This window comes from Mustela nigripes, chromosome 9 (assembly GCF_022355385.1).
Source record: "Mustela nigripes isolate SB6536 chromosome 9, MUSNIG.SB6536, whole genome shotgun sequence".
NCBI classification, from domain to species: domain Eukaryota; kingdom Metazoa; phylum Chordata; class Mammalia; order Carnivora; family Mustelidae; genus Mustela; species Mustela nigripes.
The window spans coordinates 23,474,729-23,501,496 of record NC_081565.1 but is presented as its reverse complement, the minus strand read 5'-3'; the positions used below and the strand labels follow the sequence as shown (position 1 = coordinate 23,501,496).

At 40.9% G+C, this 26,768-nt stretch overlaps 1 protein-coding gene across 2 annotated transcripts in view; it reads right to left on the bottom strand.

The window, feature by feature from the left end:
- The window catches only part of CTNNAL1 (catenin alpha like 1), a 63,159-nt gene that overhangs the window by 20,469 nt on the left and 15,922 nt on the right, over positions 1–26,768 (bottom strand). For both annotated transcript variants that reach the window (XM_059411124.1, XM_059411125.1), the window contains exons 2-10: positions 25,134–25,323; positions 18,143–18,330; positions 16,364–16,483; positions 14,150–14,239; positions 12,978–13,148; positions 9,020–9,220; positions 6,321–6,407; positions 2,889–3,047; positions 1,152–1,244 (exon numbers count right to left, since the gene is read on the bottom strand). In XM_059411124.1, coding sequence (XP_059267107.1) covers positions 1,152–1,244; positions 2,889–3,047; positions 6,321–6,407; positions 9,020–9,220; positions 12,978–13,148; positions 14,150–14,239; positions 16,364–16,483; positions 18,143–18,330; positions 25,134–25,323 — 1,299 coding nt within the window. The remainder of the gene's footprint in view (positions 1–1,151; positions 1,245–2,888; positions 3,048–6,320; positions 6,408–9,019; positions 9,221–12,977; positions 13,149–14,149; positions 14,240–16,363; positions 16,484–18,142; positions 18,331–25,133; positions 25,324–26,768) is intronic.

Here is a 26,768-nt window from a genome sequence, read left to right as displayed (position 1 = left end):
ACTCAACTGAATGAGCCACCCAAGCATCCCTCATTTTCTTATCTATATACATTTTACATAGTATCAATTGTAGTAAGTATACAATCTGTATCCTGCTTTTATCATCTAACATTTTAACAATATATTTTTCAATGTTGCTAATTCTAGTTATCATTATCATGCTAAGGTCATAATGTACTATTTATCTAACTTAAGAGAACTATTTTGGTTCCAACTGAATCTTATTATAAGTAATGAGGGAACAAATATTGCTTTAGTTTCTGTTTGTCTAATTTTCCCTATGTCCTTGGGAATCCTAGGTCAAAACACATAAATATTTTTATGGCTTGGTCCATAACAGTAACTTTTTTTTAATTAAAGATTTTATTTTTGGGGGGACTCCTGCTCAGTCAGTTAAGCGTCTGCCTTTAGCTCGGGTCATGATCCCAGGGCCCTGCGATTGAGGTCTGCATCTGGCTCCCTGCTCAGCAAGAAGCCTGCTTCTCCCTCTGTCTGCTGCTCCTGCTGCTTATGCTCTCTCTCTGACAAATAAATAAATCTTTAAAAAAAAATTTTATTTTTTTGTTTTTATTTATTTATTTGAGAGAGAGAGAGAGCATGAGTCAGGGAGACGGGCAGAAGGAGAGGGAGAAGCAGACTCCCCACTGAATAGGAAGCCCAAAGTGGGGTTCAATCCCAGAACCCTGAAATCATGACCTGAGCCGAAGGCAAACACTTAATTCACTGAGCCAGCCAGGTGCCTCTAAGATTTTATTTAAGTAATCTCTATACCCAATGCAGGGCCGGAAATCACAACCCCAAGACCAAGAGTGCACACTCATACTCCACTGCCTAAGCCAGCCAGACGCCCCGGTAAATTACTTTTCAAATATGTCATTACAACTTTCACTGCCAACAGATTCATTGAAAATAAATATAAACCAGGAGATCAATTAAATGGGTCAATCTCCAGTTTCGCAGATGAGCAGCATCAGTGTGAACGACAGCTATGTTCTGGCATACTATCCATGACAATGCCATTTCCTTCATTACTCTCAGGAGAATTGACCTCGAGTTATGCAGAACCACGTACATCTTCCTTCCACACAATTTGCTATGATACTCAGACAAGACATAATAAAAAGAAATGATCTGCTATTGACCATACATACCTGTTGGCCAGTCACCTGAAATGTTTCCTCTGCATGTATACAGGTTATTTCAAGAGGTTCTGTCCCAGATATATGCCGTAACAATCGACAGACCTATGAGACAACATTTGAACTGAGGGTATAATACTTAAGACTGGAGTTAACAGTACTGTTTGGTATACTTGAGAGTTGCTAAGAGAGTAGGTCTTACAAGTTCCCATCACAAGGAAAAACGATTTTCTGTGACTATATGAGGGCGATGGATGTTAAACCAAATTTACTGTGGTGATCATTTCAAAATATATATATATATGAGATCATTATGTGTATACCTTAAACTTACAGGATGTTATATGTCAATTATACCTTTAAAAAACTATTTTAAAAAACATAATCATCAAATCTGTTTTAAAGATTTTATTTATTTATTTGACAGCCAGAGATCACAAGTAGGCAGAGAGGTAGGCAGAGAGAGAGGAAGAGGAGCAAGCTTCCCGCTGAGTGGAAAGCCTGATGTAGGGCTCGATCCCAGGACCCTGGAATCAAGACCTGAGCTGAAGGCAGAGGCTTTAACACACTGAGCCATCCAGGTGCCCCACCAAATCTATTTTAGAACAGAGATGTATCTACAGTCATTTTAAGAATGCTCCCTAGCAGTTTTCATGTGTAAACAAGTAACGGAGAGGAAGCTAGTCCACTTAGTCTAAGGACTCCTCTAACTGCTAGTCTTTGCGATTTGGTGAGCCAGGCACAGCAGGTAACATGGAGACAGCTCTGTGGTTCCTATCTGTGCATTTACATACATGTTGGCTATATATCTCATACGCACAAGTTATACACAAGTTAAGTATATATTTTTTTACTAAGAGATATCTGGTGTTTTCAGTAAGTGGCAGGCTTAGAATATCAATTAATAACTGAAATTACAGCAAAAGTGACAGGTGAAATCCCAGTAACACCCAGAAAGGTCTGGGCAGAACAGAAGAGGTTCAGAGGAGGAACACTGGGCTGAATGTCTTTTCTCTGTCCATCCACATCCACTTTCCTTCCTTCCCAAACTGCTTTATGCCCTGGGACACTGACATTTGTGGTCTCCAGCTCCGTGGGGGCAATGGGAAGGACCAGCAACAGACCAGCAGGAATGCAGAGCCACGGCCTTTATTCTCATGCTCTTTCCCTGCAGGGTTGCCTTGGGCTGTCTCTGTGTCTAGTCCTGAAATCAGAACCTCTCACGGTGGCTTTCTGAAAGACTCTGTGACCTTCCAGTTTCCAGTAACCACTCCTTCTCCCTATGAATTTGGGCCTATCAGCAGTACCAGCTCTATCACTAACCCCAATTACTGCACTCCCACAGTTCCCCTCACACCCTGGCTATTCAGTTGTAAACAGCTCTTCTATTAAAGGCTCTTTAAATTATTCTAATTCAAGTGTGCCATCTCTTTCATGCTGAGACCCCCACAGATTCAAATAGAAACAAGGTCATACAATGTGTCTGCACTGCTCTACTCCAAAGCCTAACCTCTCTGAGAGAATAAGGACAAGAAGATTAATAAGTGCATCTGCGGGTTCCAGCATTTTCTGTTGTTTTGTTTTAGAGGTCAGACTGTTGTTAAGACAGATAAATATTATATCTTAAGATTCCAAAGGAGACAGAGAAAATGCTCATATAAGTTACCCAAAAAAACATATTTGAGTTACTACCCCTAATACAGCTATCATGAAACCACAATTTCTTTAACAAACGAACCGATTACTCACCTCGACAAGCTGCTCTTTCTGTTCAGAGAGTTTACACGCATATTCAGCCAAGCCTTCTAAATTTCCTTCTACTCCAGTAAGTTTTAATGCTTTTAGTACCACATGATCGGCATGGTATTTTAACAGATCTGCTGCCAGCTGGGTTGCTGTCCTATGGAGCTGCAGATGTGGGGGGTGAAGGGTAATGAAAGAAAGACAACAAACAATCCGGTTTTGTCATCAAGTACCTCACAATCCCTTTAAAAACGAAAAAGGAGCAACCTCAATGCGTCCGCACTTGGTGCACTGAAAGGAAAGTGTGCAGCAGAAGCTGCGCAGCACAGGGGAGCCTGTCAGTTCTCCCAGGGTGGGAGAGACATGGACATCTTTGAGTTTCCTCCTGTGCGTAGAACTGTTGTCTGCAGAAGACGAGCTGCTCGGCTGCTGTGGCGTGGCGGGGCCCTTTTTATCCTGCTATTCACCAACTCTTGGCCACGCAGCTGCTCTCTTACTTAAAAAATGCTCCCTTTGGGGCACCTGGGTGGCTCCGTGGTTAAAGCCTCTGCCTTCGGCTCAGGTCATGATCCCAGGGTCCTGGGATCGAGCCTCACATCGGGCGCTCTGCTCAGCAGGGAGCCTGCCTCCTCTTCCTCTCTCTCTGCCTGCCTCTCTGCCTACTTGTGATCCGTCTGTCAAATAAATAAAAATCTTAAAAAAAAAAAATGCTCCCACTACTCTAGAGGTTAGTAGGCAACACACCAGTATTAAGAGGACGGTATTCAGATACTAGGAGGAAAGGCAAATGGCAGTTCATGATCAGTAAGATTCTTCAATAGACTTTTGAAAAGGTCTTGATGTGAGAGTCAATCTGTTAGGGATTCAACAGAATTTTATGAGATACCCAGATCATGGAAGACACTGTACTAGAGGCTGGACATACAGACAAGTAGGACACACTCCCTTCCCTCAGGGGGTTATAGCCCATCTGTAGTTGCTGTCTAGAACTTTACTCCCCAACTCTTGGGTCACAGGATAAATGACAGACAAACCCCGAGGCTATATTTGACTTGGGATGGATCTTAATCACAGCCTACTCTCCGCAGATATCTTTGGGTACTATTAAGTCCAAAATCTTCGTTTCATCCTGCTTTTTGTTTAAAAAAAAAAAAAATGATAAGGCAGGTTATTCTGGGGTTCTCCAGGAAGAGATCATTTTTAATACCACTGTCCTAATGAAAATCTGACTTGAAGGAAGCCTATTGAATGAAGTGATTTTTTTTTTCCTGGAAATAATCCAATGTCAATTCAAATTACAGGACCTTCTAAAAAATTGACAATAGAGTAGTCTGCGTTCACGCAATCAAGTGAGAATAATTACAGTCAGAAACAAAGACATGAAAATGTACTTTCCTTTGGAAACTAAATGCCACATAAGAATTTTAAGAAAATTTATTTAACCATCAGGGCCTTAGAGAATATCTAATGCCAGCCCTTTATTTTACAGACTATGAAAGAGGTCCTTAGAGACTGAGTGACTTGCCCACAGTCACGTAAATCTGAGTGGTTCTAGAGACAACTTACTACCACGCCTAAGGGAGGAAGGATGAATAAGCTCGAAGTTCCGCTCTGGGCAAAGAACTGACCACCCGGCTTTACAGACACTGTCTGCCTTAATCCTTATACAAATTCATTCTAGGCTGATGTTGTTGCACCCATGTCGGAGGTTAGGAAAATGAAGCTGGTGGAAAGCCGCTCAGTCTATTATCAAAGGATTTTCTCCTCATACTGATAGTCAAATTTTAACAATAATTTAGTTAAAGTTGAATAGGCTGGAAAAAATGGATAGGCTTTTTTTTTTTTTTTTAAACCAAAGAAAACCATAACATCCTTCTATGTTTAATAAGATGTTAAAACGAAGGTTTCAGTAGAGGTCCATACTAAGTAAGATGTGAAACAAATCATCATGTATATAATTTATAAAAGAAAACCAAAACCCAATTCCATTCTCTTGAACCCCTGACTGCAAAAATATAAAAGAATAAAGGAATTAGAGATAAGGAAGCTCTGTCTGGACTGCTGACAGGTGTGTTCTGAGCATTACCTCCAGGCACACCCCAGGGTAGAAGGAGCAGGGTGGCCGGGAGTTGCAGTGAGGGGCTCTGATGAACACACTCAATCACCCAGGAGAGACAAAGTCAGCTTAACCAGACCCCAAAGCATTCTGTAAGGGCACCAATTTCAAAGAACTTTCCACCTCCCCGCCTCTTCTCTTTTGGCCTTGAGCCACACTGGCAAAGATCAAGAACTGAAGCTAAGGGCGAGGGGTGGGGGGGCAGAAAGCTGTGAAAAGAGACCAGAGACCACACCTTTCCCAAAAGCCCTCGGTGCGGCTGGGGGCTGGGGAACAGGGATAAGTCCTTAATTGAAGGACTATCAAAATAGCAATTTATACATTGGAGAACTCATTCTAATTTTGGAACTGAGATTTTGTTTCATCACCTAAAGCATGGACTGGCAAACTTACTCTGTAAGGGGCTGCACAGGAAATATTTTAGGGTTTCCAGGCTGCACAGTGTCTACTGCAACTACCCAACTCTGCTGTTGTGAAAAAACAGCAGACAATATGTAAGCACATGGGCAGGACTATGTCTCCCAAAACTTGACTTAAAACAGACAGCCTGGCTGTAGTTGGCAAACATCTGACTTACAGTGACTTTCAATTGCTTTAGAGTGATCAAATGAGTCAGAGATGGCCCAGTTTGGCAGGAAGCAGGGAAATCTCAACCAAAAAAATATTCTTAAAAATCAATTACATTAAGGTTATACTTTATATGCAGCAAAATGTACCAAAGGTACAGTGTGATGAGTTTTGACATTTGTATCTATGTAACCATCACCACAATCAATATTCCATACATTTGCTTTATCCCCCAAAGTTCTCCCATGCCTCCTTGTAGTAAATATCCCCCAACTTCTGATCCCAGGCAGCCACTGATTTGGTTTCCATCACTATACATTAGTTTTGCCTTTTCTAGAATTTCCTCTAAATGGAATTACATATATACACATCCACTCACACACAAACACACACTCGTTGGTGTCTGACCTCTTTCAGTGTTACGTTTTAGTGATTTATCCACATGATTACCTGTATCCATATTGTTTCTCTTCATTGCTGAATAATACTTGTTATAGTCATACCAAAATTAATTCATCGATTCCTCTGTGGATGGAAACTTAGACTATTTCTAGTTTGGGGCTATCATAAATAAAGGTGTTATGAACATCTACATACAAGCTTTGAGAAGGATGGCACGAAAAAAACAGTGGCTTTAAAATGGAAAACCATCTTCTAGACACACAGACATAGTAATACTAATGCACTTCATACATACTATGTCACATGAAAATTAGCAAAGGTTTAAAAGGGGCTAAATTTCAAACTATACTTACTTCTTTCTTGAGTTCATTGAGACTGTGACTGATTTTCAATACAGCAAGTTCTAGTTCTTCAGCAATACTTTTTGTTTTCTTGTTTTGCTAAAAATTAAAAAATATACATATATATAGTTACCTCATCTTTTTAATCTGGCAATTCCTATTTTATTTAACTACAAATTATAATAAATGTTTAATATCATTCTGTGAATTATAAAAGTAGGTTTTAAAAATTCACCTATTTATGGTTAGAATGGAAAATAGAATTTTAACTCTCTAGTTATATTTTCCCATTCTAACTATAATAAGATAAATTTTTAAAATCTCATTTCTTTAAAAAATTTATCATGTCTAAAATGAATCTATTTTATCTTCTGCCCAGAATGCTCATCTCTTTGCTTTTAATGGAGTTAAAAATTAAAATCCTATTTACCTTTAACTCTCTATATAAATGTCTCCTTCTCAGAAAGGCCTTTTCAGATCACATAAACTAGGCCCTCTTCTTACCCATTCTAATCTTTCTCTAAGTAATCTAGTTTGCAATTACATACTTACTCTTTTAATTTTTTCTGTTTAAACTTGATCTTCCCCACTAGGCTCTGGTAAGCTCCATGAAGGCTGGGATCACATTTATTTTGGTCACTCATGAATACACAATACCTGACACAGCAAATGGAAGGTAGTAGGTACTCCGTTCTTTGAACAGATAAATCTAAGTCAAATGTCACTATCTTCAAGCAGTCTTCTTGATTCATCTCCCTAAATATAAATTTGCTCTCCTTCAAATCACCACAACACACAGTCTGTACCTCTGTTAGGACACCTACAAAACTTTCTGTACTTGTCTGACCCCTTCCCACACTTTTCTCCATTGCAAAATTCTTGCAGGCGAAGAATTTATCTTGTTCACCTTTAGATTTCTGGTGCCTGGCATATAAAACGTACTCAGTAACAACAAAAATGAATGAACGAACAATAATACATCTGGCATGCCAACTCAGAGATCTGAGCGCTTGTGAAATATGAGAAAGGTGCTAACTGCAAATTTAAGTTTTGACAGACTCGGACAGAGAGCATTTCCTCTTTATGTTGACTTCTTCTGTTGATGCTTGGGGTTAAAATTTAACACTGAAACAATCCATGCTTCAGGTTAGATATCACACAGATATTTCGAAGTAATCACAAAATGTTGTTTTTAGCCCTGACAACTCTCTACTCTAGGTTAATTTCCCATTGGTATGACCATTTGCTCTGTTGCAGTTCCAAGGAATAGGAGAAAAATCTTGATTTATATCTACTCTACCTTCATAAACCAATCTCTTTACACAAAAATCAACTGCTCCTTCATTTGCTGTTCTCAGCCACATTCACCCCTCGGTCTTTACTGCCAAAGCTTTTATTCATAGGTGCCAGATTTGTTCCATCTATGCTTATGTTGTAAATCACATTAAATACTCTTTTTTACATAACCTAGGTCAAAGAAATAAATAAACCGTGTGGGAGCGAGAGTCTCAAGCCTCTATCTCTCCATTATGTAACCATTCTCTACAAGAGTCTGGATACAAGCTCTCTGTGCTATCCCACTCTGTCCGTCCTTTTTTTTTTTAAGGATTTTTTTTTTTAATTTATTTGACAGAGAGAGATCACAAGTAGACAGAGAGAGACAAGCAGGCAGAGAGAGAGAGAGAAGCAGGCTCCCTACTGAGCAGAGAGCCTGATGCGGGACTCGATCCCAGGACCCTGAGATCATGACCTGAGCCGAAGGCAGAGGCTTAACCCACTGAGCCACCCAGGTGCCCTTTTTTATTTTTTAAGTAAATTCTATGCCACATATGGGGTTCGAACTCATGACACCAAGATCAAGAGTCGCATGCTCTCCCATAAGCCAGTCAGGTGCCCCCAGCTCTGCCCATCTTTACCATTCCTGCCCACATAACCTCCCAGGCTGTATACATGCCAGTCTATTTTGAATGGCTGCTCAAAATCTTACACCAGGAATCAGTACAAGTGTGGAACATCTTCTACCTGCTTGCTGGATCTATCCTTGTCTTCACTGCGTCTAGACTTCAAAAGGTTGTCTAAACTGTTGTGTCCGTAGGGGCGCCTGGGCGGCTCAGTTGGTTAAGTGTTTGACTCTTGATTCGCGCTCAGGTCATGATCTCAGGGTTGTGAGATCGAGCCCCACCTCAAGCTCCCTACTGGGTTTGGAGCCAACTTAAGATTCTCTCTCTCCCTATCTCTACCCACCCACCCTTCTCTCCTTCTCTAAAAATAAATAAATAATATAATAAATTGTGTGTGTAAATGCAGTGTCCTCAGAGTTAAGCACTGTACACGTGTAAATGGCTCTGCCAATAAGACTCAGGGGACAAGAACCTCTAGGTCAGAAGCATTTGGGGGAGGAATTTTCCAGAGGTGAGTTTGCTGGACAAGTGGAGATGACGGGATGAACTCGTGGTAGTGACGGTGGTACAGAATCCAGGATAGCAAGCCAGGTGAGAAACTGAGAAACGACAGGTCTAGAAATGTCAAGTACCATGAGCGCAGGACAGGAAAGATGCTCTGGGCCAAGAGGGAGGGAGAAAAGGGATAAGACATCCTGCCCCACTCCAGACCTCCTTCATACTCCTGGTGATTATGCTAGCTTCCACGGTTCTCAGAGATTTAGGGAAGAGCTACCCTGTAGGGTTTACTCTGACAAAAAGGGCTCTTACACTCTGAATCCACATGGACAGTAACTGCTGCAGGTCCAGTCTCGCCTGAGTTGACAGTTCCAAGATGCGTTCCCTGCGCTCGTGGCTGGTGTAGGCAGAATCAGTGAAGTCCTCGGTGCGCTCCAAGATGACTTCCAGAGTCGCAAAAAGACTCTCTTTCGACTGAAAATAAAGATTCTCCCGAAGAGCTTCAATATTCATCTGAGAATGAAAAGGATATCCATCTCCATGAGTCAATATTCCCACCTAACCAAACACGCTGTAACTTCTAGCAGTGCCCAGAGAGACGCTAGCAATTTCCTTCCCTGTCTGAGGGCTTGGGGGAAATACAGCCTCCAGCGATGACTCTGTTCTCCAGGACACATTGCTCAGGAGCCACCACCGGCCACGCAGAGATTCACTGCAACAGCTGCCAACACAACACTCCTATGAAATCAGTAAATACTGAGGCAGAAAAGCATGATCATGTAGCAACCGGCAGGAAAAATGAACCCGCCCGCAGGTAGAGAATCTGCATCTGTGAAATGCTGAGGCAAAGTCCTGAAAGACTTGTTACACCCAAATCTGAACTTGTGCTGAGCCCAGGGGCCAGGGTGTGGAGGATGTGGGTATGGGAAGGGCTGGGAAAGGCACCAGTTTTCCCTTCCTTAATTCAGCAAAACTCTCCAAGTCCCGAATTGATCTCCCAACATTTTGTTGTACACCGGACAGCACCTCTCTACCAGCATCATCTTTCTGAAATGCAAAGCTTCTGCTAGTGCTACCTCCCTTTAAGTAACTCCTCACCACCTATACAATTAAGCTCAAATTTCTACCGCATAACACCAAATCGTCTAGGGTCTTGATTTTATAGATCTTCCTGACAGTATGTCTCACCACCTCCCAAGTTCCCAAACAACCTGTCACTTCAGCCATCCTGTGCTCAGAGTTGCCCACACATGTGACAGACATGTGTTCTCTGGCACGTCTCTCTCTCAGGGGTCTAACTGACACTATGACACTACAGCTATATCTAACCTCCAGCCTGTGAGGTGTTGTAAAAATACCTTGGGCCAAGAGGCAATCAGTGGTGATGACCAGGACTGGCTCACACTGAATGTGAGGATAAGAATAGTTTACAGCACAGATTGCATGGAGCACTGGGTGTGGTGAAAAAATAATGATACTGTTATGCTGAAAATAAATAAATGAAAAAAAAAAGAAAATTCAAAAAAAAAAAATAGCTTACAGCAACTGCCTTTGGTTTAGGTCAGGATCCTGGGATCCCAGGATAGAGTCCTGCATCAGGCTCCCTGTTCGGCAGGGAGTCTACTTCTCCCTCTGACCTTATCCCTTCTCATGCTCTCTCTCAAATTAAGGGGGAAAAAAAGGTAAGGGGTGCCTGGGTGGCTCAGTTATCAAGCACCTGCCTTTGGCTCAGATCATGGTCCGAGAGTCCTGAGATCGAGCCCCACACTGGGCTCCATGCTCAACAGGGGACCTGCTTCTCCCCCTCACACTCCCCCCATTCCTGTTCTCTCTCTTGTTGCGTCTCTATCAAATAAATAAACAAAATCTTTTTTTAAAAAAGTTAAAAAAGAAAAAAGAATAGCTTACATTTGTTTAGCACTTTAAAGTCCTTTCACAAACATAGACTCAAGTTAATCCTCGCATCTGACCCATTTTCACAGGACCCATGAAAATACCAAGATTTGGGAGGGTCAAGAGGCCACAGCGGGGCCTGCTTCCCCTTCTTCTCTTGGCCCAAGGTGTAACAGTAACCACCCCATTCAAGGTAGACAGCAATTTTTTTTTTTTTAAGATTTATTTATTTATTTATTTGACAGAGAGAGAGAGATCACAAGTAGGCATAGAGGCAGGCAGAGAGAGAGAGAGGAGGAAGCAGGCTCCCTGCTGAGCAGAGTACATGATGTGGAACTCAATCCCAGGACCCTGAGATCATGACCTGAGCTGCAGGCAGCGGCCCAACCCACTGAGCCACCTAGGTTCCCAGACAGCATTTTTTTTAAAGATAGGAAAGAACATGGATAAAAGTCAGGTATGGAACTGACAAGGAACATCTGAGAATTTAGAATTGAAACAATTACAATATAAAAATCAGTCATGTTGACCACACACCATTTATGTTAAGGTTTTTGGTTCTCCCCTTTGAAAGAGCATACACATGCTTTTAAACAGCAACTGAGTAATTTTTTCAAAAGCCATTCATTTATGCGGTTTCCTAAAATTTGTCCATACATTCCCAGTACAGATATCCAGTTTCCATCTACAGATCATACTCTCCACCAGTAATAATGGTTAAGATGCCAACAAGATGCCCAGTGACAGGGAGACAGAGTCTCTATTCCTCATAGCTCTGTCCTCCAGAACGCCCGATGCTGAAGGATCAGCAGCCAGAGCGTCCAGAGCAGCTGGCAGCAGCTACAGGCGCAGCACTGCCCGAGTTAACCTGGAACCCAACTTGGCATCAGAAAGCAACAGACTTGGCTCTAGGCCTATTCGTTTCCCTAATTGTCCTTTAACCCTTGAGAAAACATCTCCCCCCTCAGCCTTTATTAAAAAAAACAGATTAGAAAAATAATCTCTAAAATCCCTTAGGTAATAAAAACTCTCAAAACAATGACTGGTCTTTGTAGCTTCTTTCCCCTCAGGAAGAGATGTAGGGCAGGGCCGGCTGCGACAAGCAAACCCACAGGAACAAACTGCAAGGTCATGGACTTTGGGATTAGCGAGTCCGGGTTCTAAAGAAGGGTTTCACCGGGGACTACACCTTTCCTCCTCAGAAACACAGTGATAAGAGTACCCACCTAACAGGGAAGTTAATGATTAAATTAGATACTATTCATGAAGACAATGACCCCTAAAAATAACTGGCCTTTCCATGACTTTGTTTCACCCCATATTCCAACCTAAGGAGGAGTTAAAAAGATGGAAGGGATGTTATCCTCGCTGCAGGCCTGGCCTATTAGATGACTTCCAAGGGCCCTATTTTTCCCAGTTGTTAAATGAGAGGTTGTACAAAATGACTCCCTACGGTCCTCCTCAGTCAGACCCTGCTCTGACCCAGAGAGCACCTTCCCCAGCTCTCTGACTTCCCATGAGAAGCTCTGCCCAAAAATGGTGGGGATTCTGTGTCAGACTGCCTGGGTTCAAATCCTGGCTCTGGCACTTCCTTGCTGGCAAATTACTTAATCTCTATTTCTCAGTCTCCTCAACAGAAGAGCAGCAATAAAATTTTATAGGTACACACATGTAAAGCATTCAGAACAGGGTTGGCACAGAGTAAATGCTCAACAGTACACATTAGCATGAATTAGTGTTCATTCTAGGTTTGTTTGTGTTTTTCTAAGATTTTATTTATTTATTTGACAGACAGAGATCACAAGTGGGCAGAGAGGCAGGCAGAGAGAGAGGGGGAAGCAGGCTCCCCACTGAGCAGAGAGCCCGATGCAGGGCTCAATCCCAGAACCCTGGGATCATGACCTGAGCCGAAGGCAGAGGCTTAACCCACTGAGCCATCCAGGCATCCCCATTCTAGGTTTTAATTAACATTAACACTATTACTATTACAAGAGTCTCCAAGTCTCCACCGTGGAGCTCAGGGAAGAGCAGGGATTCCAAAAGAAATGATTTGCTGTCTGTCATCAGCCTCGGAAAGCTCAGCACTGCTGATTGGGCAGGGAACACCTTTCTGTACAGAGGACAGGAGGCTCCCGAAGCATGCAGTGACACAGGGCCCGGGGAGCTACTATAACCCCAGCCCAACGATCTCCATACAGACGACGCTAAACCAAATGCTACCGAATACTAAGTTTACACAGAGTGGCACTGTCTTGAAGAAAAGTATCTGCTTTTGTGAAGCATCTGTTCTAAAAGATTACACCAACACATGCATACTACATCTAGAGCTGTTCCTCTGATACGGAAAGAAAAAAATATATCTTCTCCCCATTCTTACCTTGAATTCTTTAATTCCAGTAAAAATACTGACAGATGAAATGTCAGTCTCTCCACCTGGTTTGCAGTCAGTCACGATTTCTATCACCTTATCTAACGCCACTTTCATTCGGTTAAATACTCCTTCTTTGTTTTTATGGGCTGATTCGCAGTTGGGATGCCTGAGACATGTCTTCAAAACAATTGAGAATGTTTATTTTCAGACTGGGCCCATACCATAATACACAAAATCTGACAGAGAACTTGTCATGCTAATAAAAATGATTCTTTACCAAAATCTCCCGGGTCCCTGGCTCACCCAGCTGCTTCTCCTCACTAAAAGTGGAAGCAGGATGAGTAAAAAGCGATAGCAAGGTTAAGTGAAAAAGGCAGAGTGCAAAACTGTATCTTTATGCTTCAATAAGATTACTTAAAATGGGGGGGGGGGGGGGACTATCTTCATCATGATTAAAACTATTTTTAAATGTTGCCTTCCAGGTGTGAAAACTAAAAAAGAGCGGGAACACATGACCACATGTTCTATGGCAGCGGACATATCTTTGACTTTGGAAAATGGTGTGAATGAAAGCTGCTCAGGGGCCTGGACGTGATCAGAGCCTTGCCAGCGCGCTCCGCGGAGGCTTCGCTACGCCAGCCCAGGGTAAACACCATGAGCCGAAACCACGACTCTAAACAAGCGGCTCCTGAGCGGCGGACGACTCTCCTCTCGGACTGCACCGCGTCGCTGGCCAGATGCGGTGCGGAGTCACCAGCACTTGACTGACGACTTCGCTAAAAGTAGCAAAAGCAATCAGAGGTGCGGATTTACACACTATACAAATTAAAGGCTGGATTACTACTCCACTGTTACTTAACAGATTCTAAGTCTCCTCGCTGTGTCGGGAGTACACGTGCGGGCTCCCCGATGACACCGGCACCCCTGCAGGCAGGGACCCTGCGTCACACGCCCTGACTCGGCACCTCCATGCCACCCTCCGCAGTGGGGGCGCTCAGGCAGCAGGGACTCGCGGACTGACTGCTGTCTGCAGGGCGGGCAGGAGTTGGCCCTCTTGCTGAAAGGTAACTGGGATTTGACTGCAGTGGCCTATGTTCCAATGTGTAACTGTAATCTCTTTAAAAAATGTAAAACATAAATTGGAGGCGTATAAGCGGGTAAAACAAAAGCGTCCCTACCTTTGAGGCTGTGAGAAGCATCATTGTACACTTTTCAAGAACTGCCCTGGCTGCTGCCATTTTTGCCTTTTTCTTCTCGTCTTTCAGATCCTAAAAATGAAATAAAGCCACTGAGCTGTCTAGGATCCTGTAAATAACTTCTTGAAAATTCATTTATGCAACAAGAATCAATTGAGTAACATTGTTTAAAAAGTGACAAAGTAAAAAAAAAAACAGGATAAAGTTTTATAAAATGCCAGCGCTTTGATCTAAATCCATCAACACAGTGTATGGAAAGAAACAGGTGCCCTTACTGAGGGCGGAGAGCCAGGACCTGAGACGGAGCAGGGGGGTGATGCCTGGCACCCCGCACTCTGGTGGCCTACACACTGACAATCTCGTGCCCACACCAAAATCCTTCCCTCCTGACCGGAAACAACCTTCTTATTCTTTACTCCATTAAGAGCGACCTATTTATCAAACATTTGTACGCTATTATTTCCTTTAATTAGATATTTAGATGTCAACACTTTCAGAGACCATGTCTGGTTAAACTTAACCAATATGCTGTTCTGAAATTTTTTTTTAAGATTTTATTTATTTATTTTATTTATTTATTTGAGAGAGAGAGCACAAGCAGGGGGAGTGGGAGAGAAAGACGGAGGCTTCCCCAAGAGCTGGGAGCCTGATGTGGGGCTTGATCCCAGAACCCTAGGATCATGACCTGAGTCGAAGGCAGGGCCTTAATGACTGAGCCACCCAGGCGCCCTGCTCTGAAATAGTCTTAAGATGTTTTCGGGTCTCTCATTTTCTCCAACTGGATTATGAAGTCTGAAGCAGGCGCCGTGCTTTGAATTTTTTCTTTTAGTTTCTCTTCATAGAGCCCTTGATAGGATGTATGCTATTACAGAAAGTACCTAAGTGCTGTGATCAAATCTAGAACTAAACACTCTTATAATAATTTGGTCACAGCCATCTAAATCAGAGGTCAGCAGCCATTTTCAACAAAAGGCCAGATAACAAAGTTTTCAGGTTTTCTGGGACAGAGAGTCTGCAACAACTAGTTCAGCCACTGCAGTGTGAAAGCCACACTGAGACAGTCCGTAAACAAGCTAACATGCCTGTGTCCCAATAAAACCTAACTACAGACACTGAAATTTGAATTACACAAGATTTTCACCAGTCGCATTAGTCAGTCTTCCCATTTGTGGGTTGTAGGCCATGCATAACACCATCTATTATACAGTAATAACAAATGAACGAAAAAAATCTGTTAGAGGGCTAGTCAACAGGACAAAAAGAGGTGTTCATAAAACCAGGCGAATACCCATCTTCCAATTCCAGCCACAACCAGGAAAGTTCATGGCCAACATGATAGTCTATAGGACTGTTCCAAAAATCTGAAGAGGTCCCTTATTACATATCTAACTTGCTGACAAGATCAACTCATGCATGAATACCACAACAAAGAAAAGTCAATGCTAGATACAATACGGTCTTCTGCCTCCCTAAATTTAGGAGCTTATAGTCTAAATTGAGGAAAAGACCTATGAAGAACTAATATCACACTGTAGGTTAAAAACTATAGGCTCCAAGATCAGACACAACGAAGTTCAATCTGTTAGGTGAGTGACCTTGGGAAAGTTTATTATCCTCACAGGTTCTATCTCCTTAGCTGTGAAACAGTAATAACAACACCTGCCTTATAGGAATGTTTTCAAAATTAATGAGATGTTGTGTATTAAGTACCTAACGCATAGCTAATGCAAATAAATAAGAGCTTGACTTATTATTATTGATTCTAATGGAGAAAACTGATGGAAATAGATAAAAGCAGAATATGTAACAAATTACAAAAACAGATATACAATAAAATACTAACAGAATATATAATTATGATGACTCAACTTATTTGTTTGAGCCCTCATAGAAGAGTCAAATATATTTTCCTAAAATAGGAAGTATTAGATCTGAGCTCTGAAGGCAAACATGACCTCTCCTAGTGTGTGTGGTGAGAACATATTTAACTGGTAAATGTATGTAAAAAAAAAAAAAAAAAAAAAGTCATGTAAAGTTACTTACATCATCCTAGCTCCTTTATGAAAGGTTTTTAACACCAAGATTATAAATTTAATAAGCAAATAAACCAACCCAGAAGATCACAAAGACCACACCTCCATCTAAATGACAAAGTATATGTGTATTTGAAAATGTTTAAATGTGGTAAACACATACGTTTTGTCTATCTCCAGTTAGATGTGCAAACTCCACCATTTCATTTCCAAATTGACTGAATATTTGGACAAACTCTTGAAAGCTATTCACTTTCTCTAGTCTTTCCATAGTTGCAAGAACCTGCAAAACAGAGAGTAATTGATTGTCAGGTGTAGATATGAAAGAGACTGAGATGTCAAGGAAAAAGGAGACACTGAATTCTAGGAGAGAGCTGAGAAGGAGTCGTCAGAGGGGAAGACAGGGAAGGAGGAGCCCAGAGAAGTAGAAGCACATCCGAAGGTTAGAATCATCTAGGGAACAATTTGTTTTTACGGTGGGGAGAATTGAGCTTACTTGAAAATTAAAAGGAGAAAGAGTACAAGAAACTACTCGAGATACAAGAGAAGAGATCATTTATGTAGCAAAGTCTGGAGAAGGTGGACATGTGCAGGACAGAGGTAATCCAATCTTCAGAGAACTAGGAAGACAGGGGGCATAAAGGTATTACAGGGAAGCCATAAGGTTCAGTGAACCAGAACTGGGGGAACCTTATTCTTCCCAAGAAAGTAGACGGAAGGTCACCTGCACAGGGAGGAGTGGAAAGGAAGGTGTGTCGCTTCGAGAGCAGGAAAACAGTTCGGATCAGTCAGGAATTGTCTGTGTTGAATAAATTAATTGCCAAGAGGCTCTGGGCAGCCAGGGGTAAAACAAACAAACAAACAAACAACTTCAGAAACCTATAGTAGAGCCAAGAGACAATGTTAGGTGTTTTCTTGATACTAAAAGTAAAGTGAACAGATGTGAAACATATTTTCAAATATTTTTTTCTAAAATAATAATACTGGATTAGCTCTTGTCAGACCAAGATAGGTAAAGAAAACACAGATATCCTGTGTTTACTTTTGAAAATGAGGATATGATGGCTGGTAAGCCACCCTGGCAGCTCAGGAAATCCAGGCGACCAGCACAGATAAGGCAGATTGCTACCACTGAGCAGAAATTCTGTCTTTTAAAGAGAGAGGGCTTTTTCCTATAACTCCAGCACTGCCCGATCCACTTCTCCAATTTCTTTTTCACTTGAAAATCACTCTCTTTAGTTGACTCAGTGCTCATCAGGTAGTGCTGTCCTCAAACTCCAATGAGACAATCCCTTCCCTGGCAAACTGTTTTCCTCCTTGCCTAGGGAATTATCCAGGGCAAGAAGTGACTCTCCATGCCCTGGCCTCCCCAGATGATGGGGGAGCACGACCATTAGCTCAGTGACTGGAAGACTTCTTCTAGACTGGGAGAGTTTAAATTTATTCAGCAAGCTTTATGATTATTCATAATCTCTAGGGATGCTGCAACAGAAATTCCGTAGATTTCCGTGGAAAACTGTGGTTTCAGATGATTGAATTTTTTTCTTAAGCTTACAAATTATTATCCTCTGAGTCTGAAAAAAAAAAAGGTACTGAGGAATTTGGTATTTTTATCAACCAGGTTTTTACTACATACATTGTCATAGTTCTTGGCTTTTCTTCCCAAATCTGTGCACATGAAAAGCTTTCACGAATAAGCTTCAACAAGTAGATAACGATTTTCTGGGAAGAAATACTATTTACATCTAAATGTACAGACCCAGTGCATATATTGTTTAGGAATTACAGGTGCAAAAGAAACACCACTTTTAAACTACACTTTTAAACTGGAGGCATAAATAATTGAAACTGACAAGTATTGCCAAATTCCCTGTAATTAACCTAATAAACACTTTTGAACAACCCCAAAAGACATAACACAGAAACACAGAAAGACGAGTACCTTATTTCGTGATGTTATTATCTGCTTAATGACTACTCGGTCTGCCAGCAACAGCACTTTTGTCACTGAAGAAAGAAGTAATCTTGCAGCCTTTATAACTCCTGTCTTATCTGTAAAAATCATGATCTGGCCGTCAGATTCTGGATGATTCAAGCTGCTTATATCTGTAAGCGCCGCAATTGTTTCTCCTAACAAGAAAGGAAAGGGTAAAAAGTTAAACTGGGAATAAGATGCACTTAAATTAAAATGCAGGGTTTTCTCTATTTTTTGTTTTTGTTTTTGTTTTGTTTCTATATTGTATGTATTATTCTGCAAAGGGGGTTTTCTCTATTCTTGAACGGAATGTGCTCCAGTGGAATGTGCTCCATAGACACTTGACTTTAGGGTCTCATTTCAGGAAGAAGAAACAGCTTCTCCTTAATGAGCACAGGATTATCGTAGGAGGTTCTCTAATGACAAAACAATGGCACATTCTTAAGAACTTGGAGAAATGTGTTGCCTTCACCAAGTCTGCAAAATATTTTAACTTTTCTTCTAGCGATACAGCAAACTATATGATCTAAACTAAAAAAGCCTTCTCTGTAAGACCAAATAAGAGAAATCCTAAGACCCAATAACCAAAGAAGAAGCAAAAGCAGGGCAGTAAGCAGTTGCCAAGACTTTGGCCAGGGGTGAAGGGATAGAAATGTACCGGACGGGGATGGCAGTCACTGCCCATCTCCATAGCCTGAAGAGGCTCAGGCTTTTATGAACACCCATGGAAAGAAGACCAAGCGTTGGGCCCTTGGGAGGCATTCTTAGTAATAAGGGGGCCTAGAAAAACCATCCATAGGCAAAGGGATATGCAAGTTTATCTGTTGAGCAGCCCCGGCTCTGAGTGGGAAAACAACAAATGTATCTTTCCTGAGAACTCAAGACACTTGCTAACCCTGAGGCTTACTCTTTGAACTTATACTTCTTATGATGCCCAGCATAAATTGTTCTACCAAATGAACGTCCAACCCCTCTAGAAAAAGTCTCTTCTTCACTATCAAAATGCTTTGATTTCTGGAATAGCAATTATCCATCAATAAAATAATATAATACAAATATTTGTTCTCCTTAAAAATGAAGCCTGTCTGTAGTTTCTTCCAAACTATACTGTTTAATTTAACAAGATTAAAAAAAATAAATTTCCATCATCTTGCAATGTTCAAGGTAATTGTTTATATCTTATATAAACCTCAATGCACAAAGGATTCATTTTCTCACAAAACCCCCCTTGTCAATATTATTATATCAATATATAATATTGTATATATACATATATATGTATATATGTATATGTGTGTGTGTACCCGATAACGTATCAGCCCATAAACTAAGGATCTTGAGTACAAGTACCTGAATTTTAATGGACAGGTCACAGGGTATGACATAAAGAAGTCAAGATTTAGGATCAATCTGGAAAAGGGAAAGACTCAAAGTCAGGGTACTACTCGGGCAGAATTTCAATTGTGGGTATGAAGCAGTGAGGATCTTACAAGAAGGCAGCTATAGGAATACAAAAAAGATGATTTGGGAGATACCAGGTAAAGAAAATATAAAATTGGCACCTGAGCAATGATAGGAAAAAGAGATGAAAAAAATGACTTCAAGTTTGTGAACTTGAATCACTTTAAAAATCAGAAGAGCATAGAAAGGGTGATGATAAATTTACTTCCAGGTGACAAGAATTTGAACAACACAGGAAAACTCAAAAACAAGCCTGTAAATATGGACTGGTTACATATCGTGACCATAACTGAAACTCTACTAATAGAGGAAGTCTGTGGCAGCCAGCATCCAAGATCACTCCCCGTGATGCCCACCTTCTGGAATTTACTACATCCTTGTGTTGTCTCTTCCCATATCATACAAGGATTGGTATGGCAGAAGTGATAGTATGTTACCTCCAAGACAGGTTTCTAAAGACACTAAGGTAGCCATCTTGGTTGCTCCCTCTGTCTCTCAGGGAAGCCAGCTACCACCTTGTAAGCAGCCATCCCTACAAAGAGGCATAGATAGGGAGAAACTCGGGCCTCTGCCCAAAAGCCAACAAAGAAGTGAAGCTGGCCAAAAACCAACAGAGGGAACTGGAAAGCAGATCCTGCAGTCCAGTCAACCTTCAGATAACCACAGGCCAAACAGACACCTTGAGTGTAACCTTGTGAGATACTGACCCAGACCCCACTAGCTAAGCCACTCCCTTATTTCTGATCCTCAGAAACTAGGTGTGGTAATAAATGTTTGTGGTTTTAAGTTGCTAGGTTTGGGTTAATTTGTTACACAGCAATAGATTACTAATACAGTTTATATCACAAAATATACAGAGGAAAAAAGGGTTAGAGTTAAACCTTCTTGAACACAGAAATGGGCAGGAGAAAAAGTATCAGTGTGCAATAGCTTTGAGGATAAAAATATTTCCTCTCGACCTCTGGAAAATATTACTTTTTCCTACAGCTTTCAATCCTTAAAGATGCTACATAAGAGCCTGAACATATGGCATTATGTAACTTCTCTTTTTTCTGACTAAACCCAGGCATTAAATTCCTAACTACGTGGGATGATAACATTTGGTTAGTTCTACTAACATGGTCAAATTCTTCCGTAACATAAAATTGTTCAAAGTGTAGACTGCTCAGAAATTAGCTCCCTAAAAAAGTCACAAAGCTGTCCTTTTAGCTTCGTGGTTGCCATTTTTAACTTGTGTATGTAATTAGATTGTTGTGCCTTAATGTGAAAACCTGAAGTCAGTCAATATATTGCAAATATTTATTGCGCTCCCATAAAAAATATGGGACTAAGTAGACAAGTAAAAATGCTGAAGGGAGACACAAATTGGGTGGAGTCAAACATTACAAACTTCTAGTTACCAAATAAGTCATGGGAATGTAATATATAGCTTGGCAACCATAGTTTAATACTCTATTACATGTTTTTTTTAAAAAATTGCATTTTTAAAAAAGAAAATCTTAAAAATTCTTACTAAACACACAAAATTTTTAACTGTGTATGATGACAGATGTTAACTAGACTTACTATGGTGATCATTTCACAATATAGTTGACCATTCAACAATGTGAGGTTGAAAGCTGTGGGTCCACTTATATGCAGATTTTTTTCAATAAACAAGGCTACTACTACAAATGTATTTCCTCTTCCTTATAATTTTCTTTTTTTTTTAAGATTTTATTTATTTATTTGACAGACAGAGATCACAAGTAGGCAGAGAGGCAGGCAGAGAGAGAGGAGGAAGCAGGCTCCCCGCTGAGCAGAGAGCCCGATGCGGGGGTCGATCCCAGGACCCTGAGACCATGACCTGAGCCAAAGGCAGAGGCTTTAACCCACTGAGCCACCCAGGTGCCCCCCTTATAATTTTCTTAATAACATTTTCTTTTCTCTAGCTTACTTGGTTATAAGAATATATTATGTAATATGTACAACATACAAATTATCGGATAATCAACTGTTTGTAATTGTAAGACTTCTGGTTCAACAGTAAGCTATGAGGAGTTAAGTTTTGGGGGAGCCAAAAGTTATACATGGATTTTCAAGTATACAGGGGTTGGTGTCCCTAACTTCTTTGTAGTTCAAGGGTCAACTGTATATCCAAATAGAAAAATCACTGTTTGTTGTACACTTGAAACTAACATAACATTATAAGTCAATTACACCTCTATTTAACAAAATGTAAAAACACAATGAAAGAACTCAACAGAGGAGGAGCCCCTGGCTGGCTCAATCAATGGAGAGTGTGAGTCTTGATCTCAGAGTTGTAAGTTCGAACCCCATGTTGTGTATAGAGATTACTTAAAAATAAAATCTTTAAGAAAAAAAGAAAAACCTCACCAGAGGAAAGAAAAGTAAAACACAAAAACAAAAACAAAACTATAATGATAACTAATACTTATTGAATACTTTCTATGTGCCAAATGCATACATGCATTGTATCAAAATACTTCTATAAACACTAACAGGACCCCCATCTTATTGATGAGAAAACTGAAGTTTAAAACCCTTTAATAGCTTGCCCAATATCACACTGCTATCAAGAGAAGAGTTGAGACTGAAATCTGGGCAGTCTAACTCCGAAGTCCTAGTTCTTTATTACTACTTTATATTATTTCCCTCAAATAAATATTAAATTGTCCAAAGGAGACAGTAATAAACTATGGGCTGAGTGGGCTAGAAACATTATTCAAGTTAAGCCTGAGATTTGTACATGTTAAAAGAAAATAAGGTTTCCATACTACACAACTCCAGGAGGCGCCGTTCTCATTCTCTTACCAGAGTGACAAAAGAGGTAGCTCTCAAGAGGGGGAAGGGCACTTCAAAAAGAGACAACAGGTGGAGTCCATGACAACAGATGGCTTCCAAGTACCACAGTCTACAGGAGTGTGGGTCGGTGGACCACATCCTCTTTTCTCACCCTATACTGAGCACAGTGACAGCCTACAAAGCCCATAAGGTGAGTAGGACTCAGCTTGCCCTTTCATTCAAAAACCCCTACTCTTGCCTTAATTAAGGGCTGCTATAAAAAAAAAAAAACAACAGTAATATGTAGAACATCTCTACATTTTCTGTTGAATTGTCCATTGCATTATGTAACGTCTGTTGTATAAGCGCCCACACGATAATTTAGTGCCAGGAAAGAAGCTGCTCTCCACTTGACAAGCTGGTTTGTTTCCTTTCAACAAATGATGAGAATTATATAACCCTTTCTTTCCCACATTTGTGTCTTGCCTTCCAGGAAGTACAAAGATAAATTTCTTGCTTAATTAGAGTAACAATGTTGGTCGAAGTTTCCGACTTTGATATTTATTTTCATCACCCACTGTAATGGATTTAGTAAACATGTATCTTTTATTGTAAGCTACTTTAAATCCTCTTTACAACGAAGGCAAAATATAAATTATGAATAGAATAAAACCATCCTTCCTTCCCCACTTGAAATCTATTCACTAGCACAGTGAATGGCTACAGACTCAAGAGTCAACTCAGAATTCTCCCTGCTTTTAACCAATAATGAAGTCTATCTATTTAACCACCTTAATGAATATTTCATGTACTCTCCCTGTTCTTTATTATCCCTAAGGCATTGCCTTGACTTAGCCTGGTTTATTAAACAAAACTCCATATTCATCTCCCTGCCTTTATCCTCAACTCTCTCTACTTGACCCTTGTTTGTTCATTCCTTCTATCCTACCAAGAAAGATTTCTAACACAAAACTATGTCTCTTATCTGGCTGAAAATTCCTCAATCTGTCATCTATAGCGTAATACCTGAAGTCACTCATATAACATATAGGACCACGTATGATCTGGTTGGCCCCTCCATATTTCCTTGGCCTTATTTCACTTAGGATGATCCTCCAAACACACCTGCTCCTCCCTCAGGGTTGCCCATCTCAGTAAATGGCCACCATTTCCCTAGCTGTTCATACTTCAAACCTTGGAGTTATCCATGACTCTTCTTTCTATTGCATCCCACATCCAAACTATCAGCAAATTGTACTAGCTCTACCTTGATTTAAAAAAAAAAACAAAAAACAAAGCCAAATGCAATCTGACTTTTTACCACCTCAAACGCAATGACCTTATCTAAGTGGCCACCATTCATCACCTGAACCCCTGCAACAGCCTTCTAATTGGTCTCTGATTTCAACCTCATGCCTCCTAATATCTACTCCTCATATAGGAACCACCAGTGACTTTTTTAAAATATGAGATTATGTCACCAACCTGCATAAAGCCTTCCATTAGGCTTTGATACTTAGAACACAGCCCTGTCTTTGCCCTTCTAGAAGGCCATACCTGTTCTCACTCTTCTCCTTGCCAGAAATGCCATTCTTCCAGATAGTCTTTCATGTAGCTGGGACCCTCAATGGAGCAGACTCTGCTCCCATGCTACTTCCTTAGAGCGGCTTCCTGACCCCCTACCTCAATGATTCTCAACTGGGGGCCATTTTGACCCCATGAAGGACATCTGGCAATGTCTGGAAACATTTTTGATGTCACAGTGGGGAAAGCGGGGAATCTAATAGCGTCTAACAGGCAGAAGCCAGGGATTCTGATAAACACTTTATAAAGCACAGGCCATCCCCACCCCCAACAAACTATTAGCAACAAGTAACTATCTGGTCCCAAATGTCAACAGCATAAAAACTGGGACAATTTGACCTCTCTAAAATATACCTCCATTGATCTCTTAACCCATACTTGCTTGAGTTTTTCATGAATAACTATTATATATCTATTCATTTGTTTCTGGTCTCCCTTACTAGAATGCAAGCTCTATGAGGGCAGACATTTGACTGATACGTACACAGCTATATCCCTATGGCCTAGAAGAAAGCCTGGCATACAGCCAGTACTCACCAAATCTTTACTGAAAGAACAAATGGATAAATTATACGTCAACAAAGGTGAACTGTTTGTATCCATCAAAACACCCCAGGTTGTCTCAGGCTTTTGTGCCACCAGCTATAGAAAACTGTGGGCCATTACAAAATTTGAAGACGCTATGATTTGTCTGCTATGAATACAGGAATATGCTAATTTTTTAAAAGATTTTATGTAGTGTCTATACCTAATGTGGGGCTCAAACATACAATCCCGAACATGCTAATTTTTATTTCCATTTTCTACACAATGGCAATTAACTAATATGCTCCTCGAGGCCAAAGTCCATGCCTCACATTCTCCTATATCTCTGGCATTTCAATGGTTAATGGCAAGAATGGAAGATACTACCCTACCCAATGAAAGAATTCAATGTGTCAGATTTAGGATTTGAGCCAAGAGAAGTTCAATATTCCTGGAAGCTAATCCAGGCCTTTAATGTTGTAAGAATCTGTAATCACAGGCCTAAGACAGGTACCCACCTTTACTCAAAATAAGACAGTAATTTGTCATCATATCCAAAGCAATAAAACTGGTATAAATAGGCATTAACATCAATATCACATACCTGCTTGTTTAGCTTCAATGCAGGCAATATTTATTTCTTCTTTCAAATCCCAGTTTTCATTGGCTATAGCTTCCCCGACTTTCACAAATCTTCCGACTGCCAAGTTGACCGCTTGTCCTACACGCTGAATTGCTTGCAGAGTTTTATCAGACTTTTTGGTATTATCTTTATGATTAATAAGGGTGGTAATCTAAAAATAAAAGATGAAAGCAACCTGATTAAAATTTACCTCAGCATCTTTTAAAGCTGTATCACAAAGGCTAAGAAAATTAAGCCCAGCATACTAGACTAGGCCCAGCATATAGCAACAGTCTTTGGTCTAACAGACTAAATTCACAACTTTAATGCTTCAACAGAGACAACCAGCAAAGCATCATCCTGCATCCCTCCTCAGGACAATGTTTTTTGTTTGTTTGTTTGTTTGTTTTAGATTTTATTTATTTATTTAACAGACAGAGATCACAAGTATGCAGAGAGGCAGACAGAGAGAGAGGAAAGGAAGCAGGCTCTCTGCTGGGCAGAGAGCCCGATGTGGGGCTCGATCCCAGGACCCTGGGATCATGACCTGAGCCGAAGGCAGAGGCCTTAACCCACTGAGCCACCCAGGTGCCCCTGTTTGTTTGTTTTTAGGACAATGTTTCTATTAACATCAATTCCAAGTTTACCCAATGACAGTTCCCTAGAACACATAGTTTCAGAAGCCCTCTAGATATTTCAACAAATTTAAAGACCAGGAGAAAAGTAGGAAAGGAGGGATCATTACATTAAAACAAAACAACAAAAAGCCTACAGAAAACCAAAGCATTTCTTAGTTCTTACTGTGTACTACAGATCTAGTTTCCTCTAACATGGCTTGAGCTGCTGTGAGAGTAGAGACAGCACCGTATTCCCTTTGCATTCCACTCCATGGCCTAGCACAGTGTATAGGTTGTACAAAACGGTATGTGTGCCATACATGCTTACTGAATTAGCCAGGCATTTTAAAATGACCATTGTAATCTATGTGTTATACTTCTCTAAGTGTTGTTGTAGACCCAAAGTAAATTAAATGCCAAGATTTTTAACACTTGATTCCAGGCCTTGAAACAGAACATAAAAGGTGACAAGTTAAGATTGTTGAAACAAGGGACGCCTGGGTGGCTCAGTTGATTAAGCAGCTGCCTTCGGCTCAGGTCATGATCCCAGTGTCCTGGGATCGAGTCCCGCATCGGGCTCCTTGCTCGGCAGGGAGCCTGCTTCTCCCTCTGCCTCTGCCTGCCATTCTGTCTGCCTGTGCTCGTTCTCTCCCCCTCTCTCTCTGATAAATAAATTTTAAAAATCCTAAAAAAAAAAAAAAAAAGATTGTTGAAACAAGGGGTGCCTGGGTGGCTCAGCTGGTTAAGCGACTACCTTTGGCTTGGGTCAGGATCCTGGAGTCCTGGGATCGAGTCCCGCATCGGACTCCCTACATAGCGGGGAGTCTGCTTCTCCCACTGATCTCTCTCTCTCTCTCAAATAAATAAATAAAATCATTAAGAAAAAAAAAAGAGGGCGCCTGGGTGGCTCAGTGGGTTAAGCCGCTGCCTTTGGCTCAGGTCATGATCTCAGAGTCCTGGGATCGAGTCCCGCATCGGGCTCTCTGCTCAGCAGTGAGCC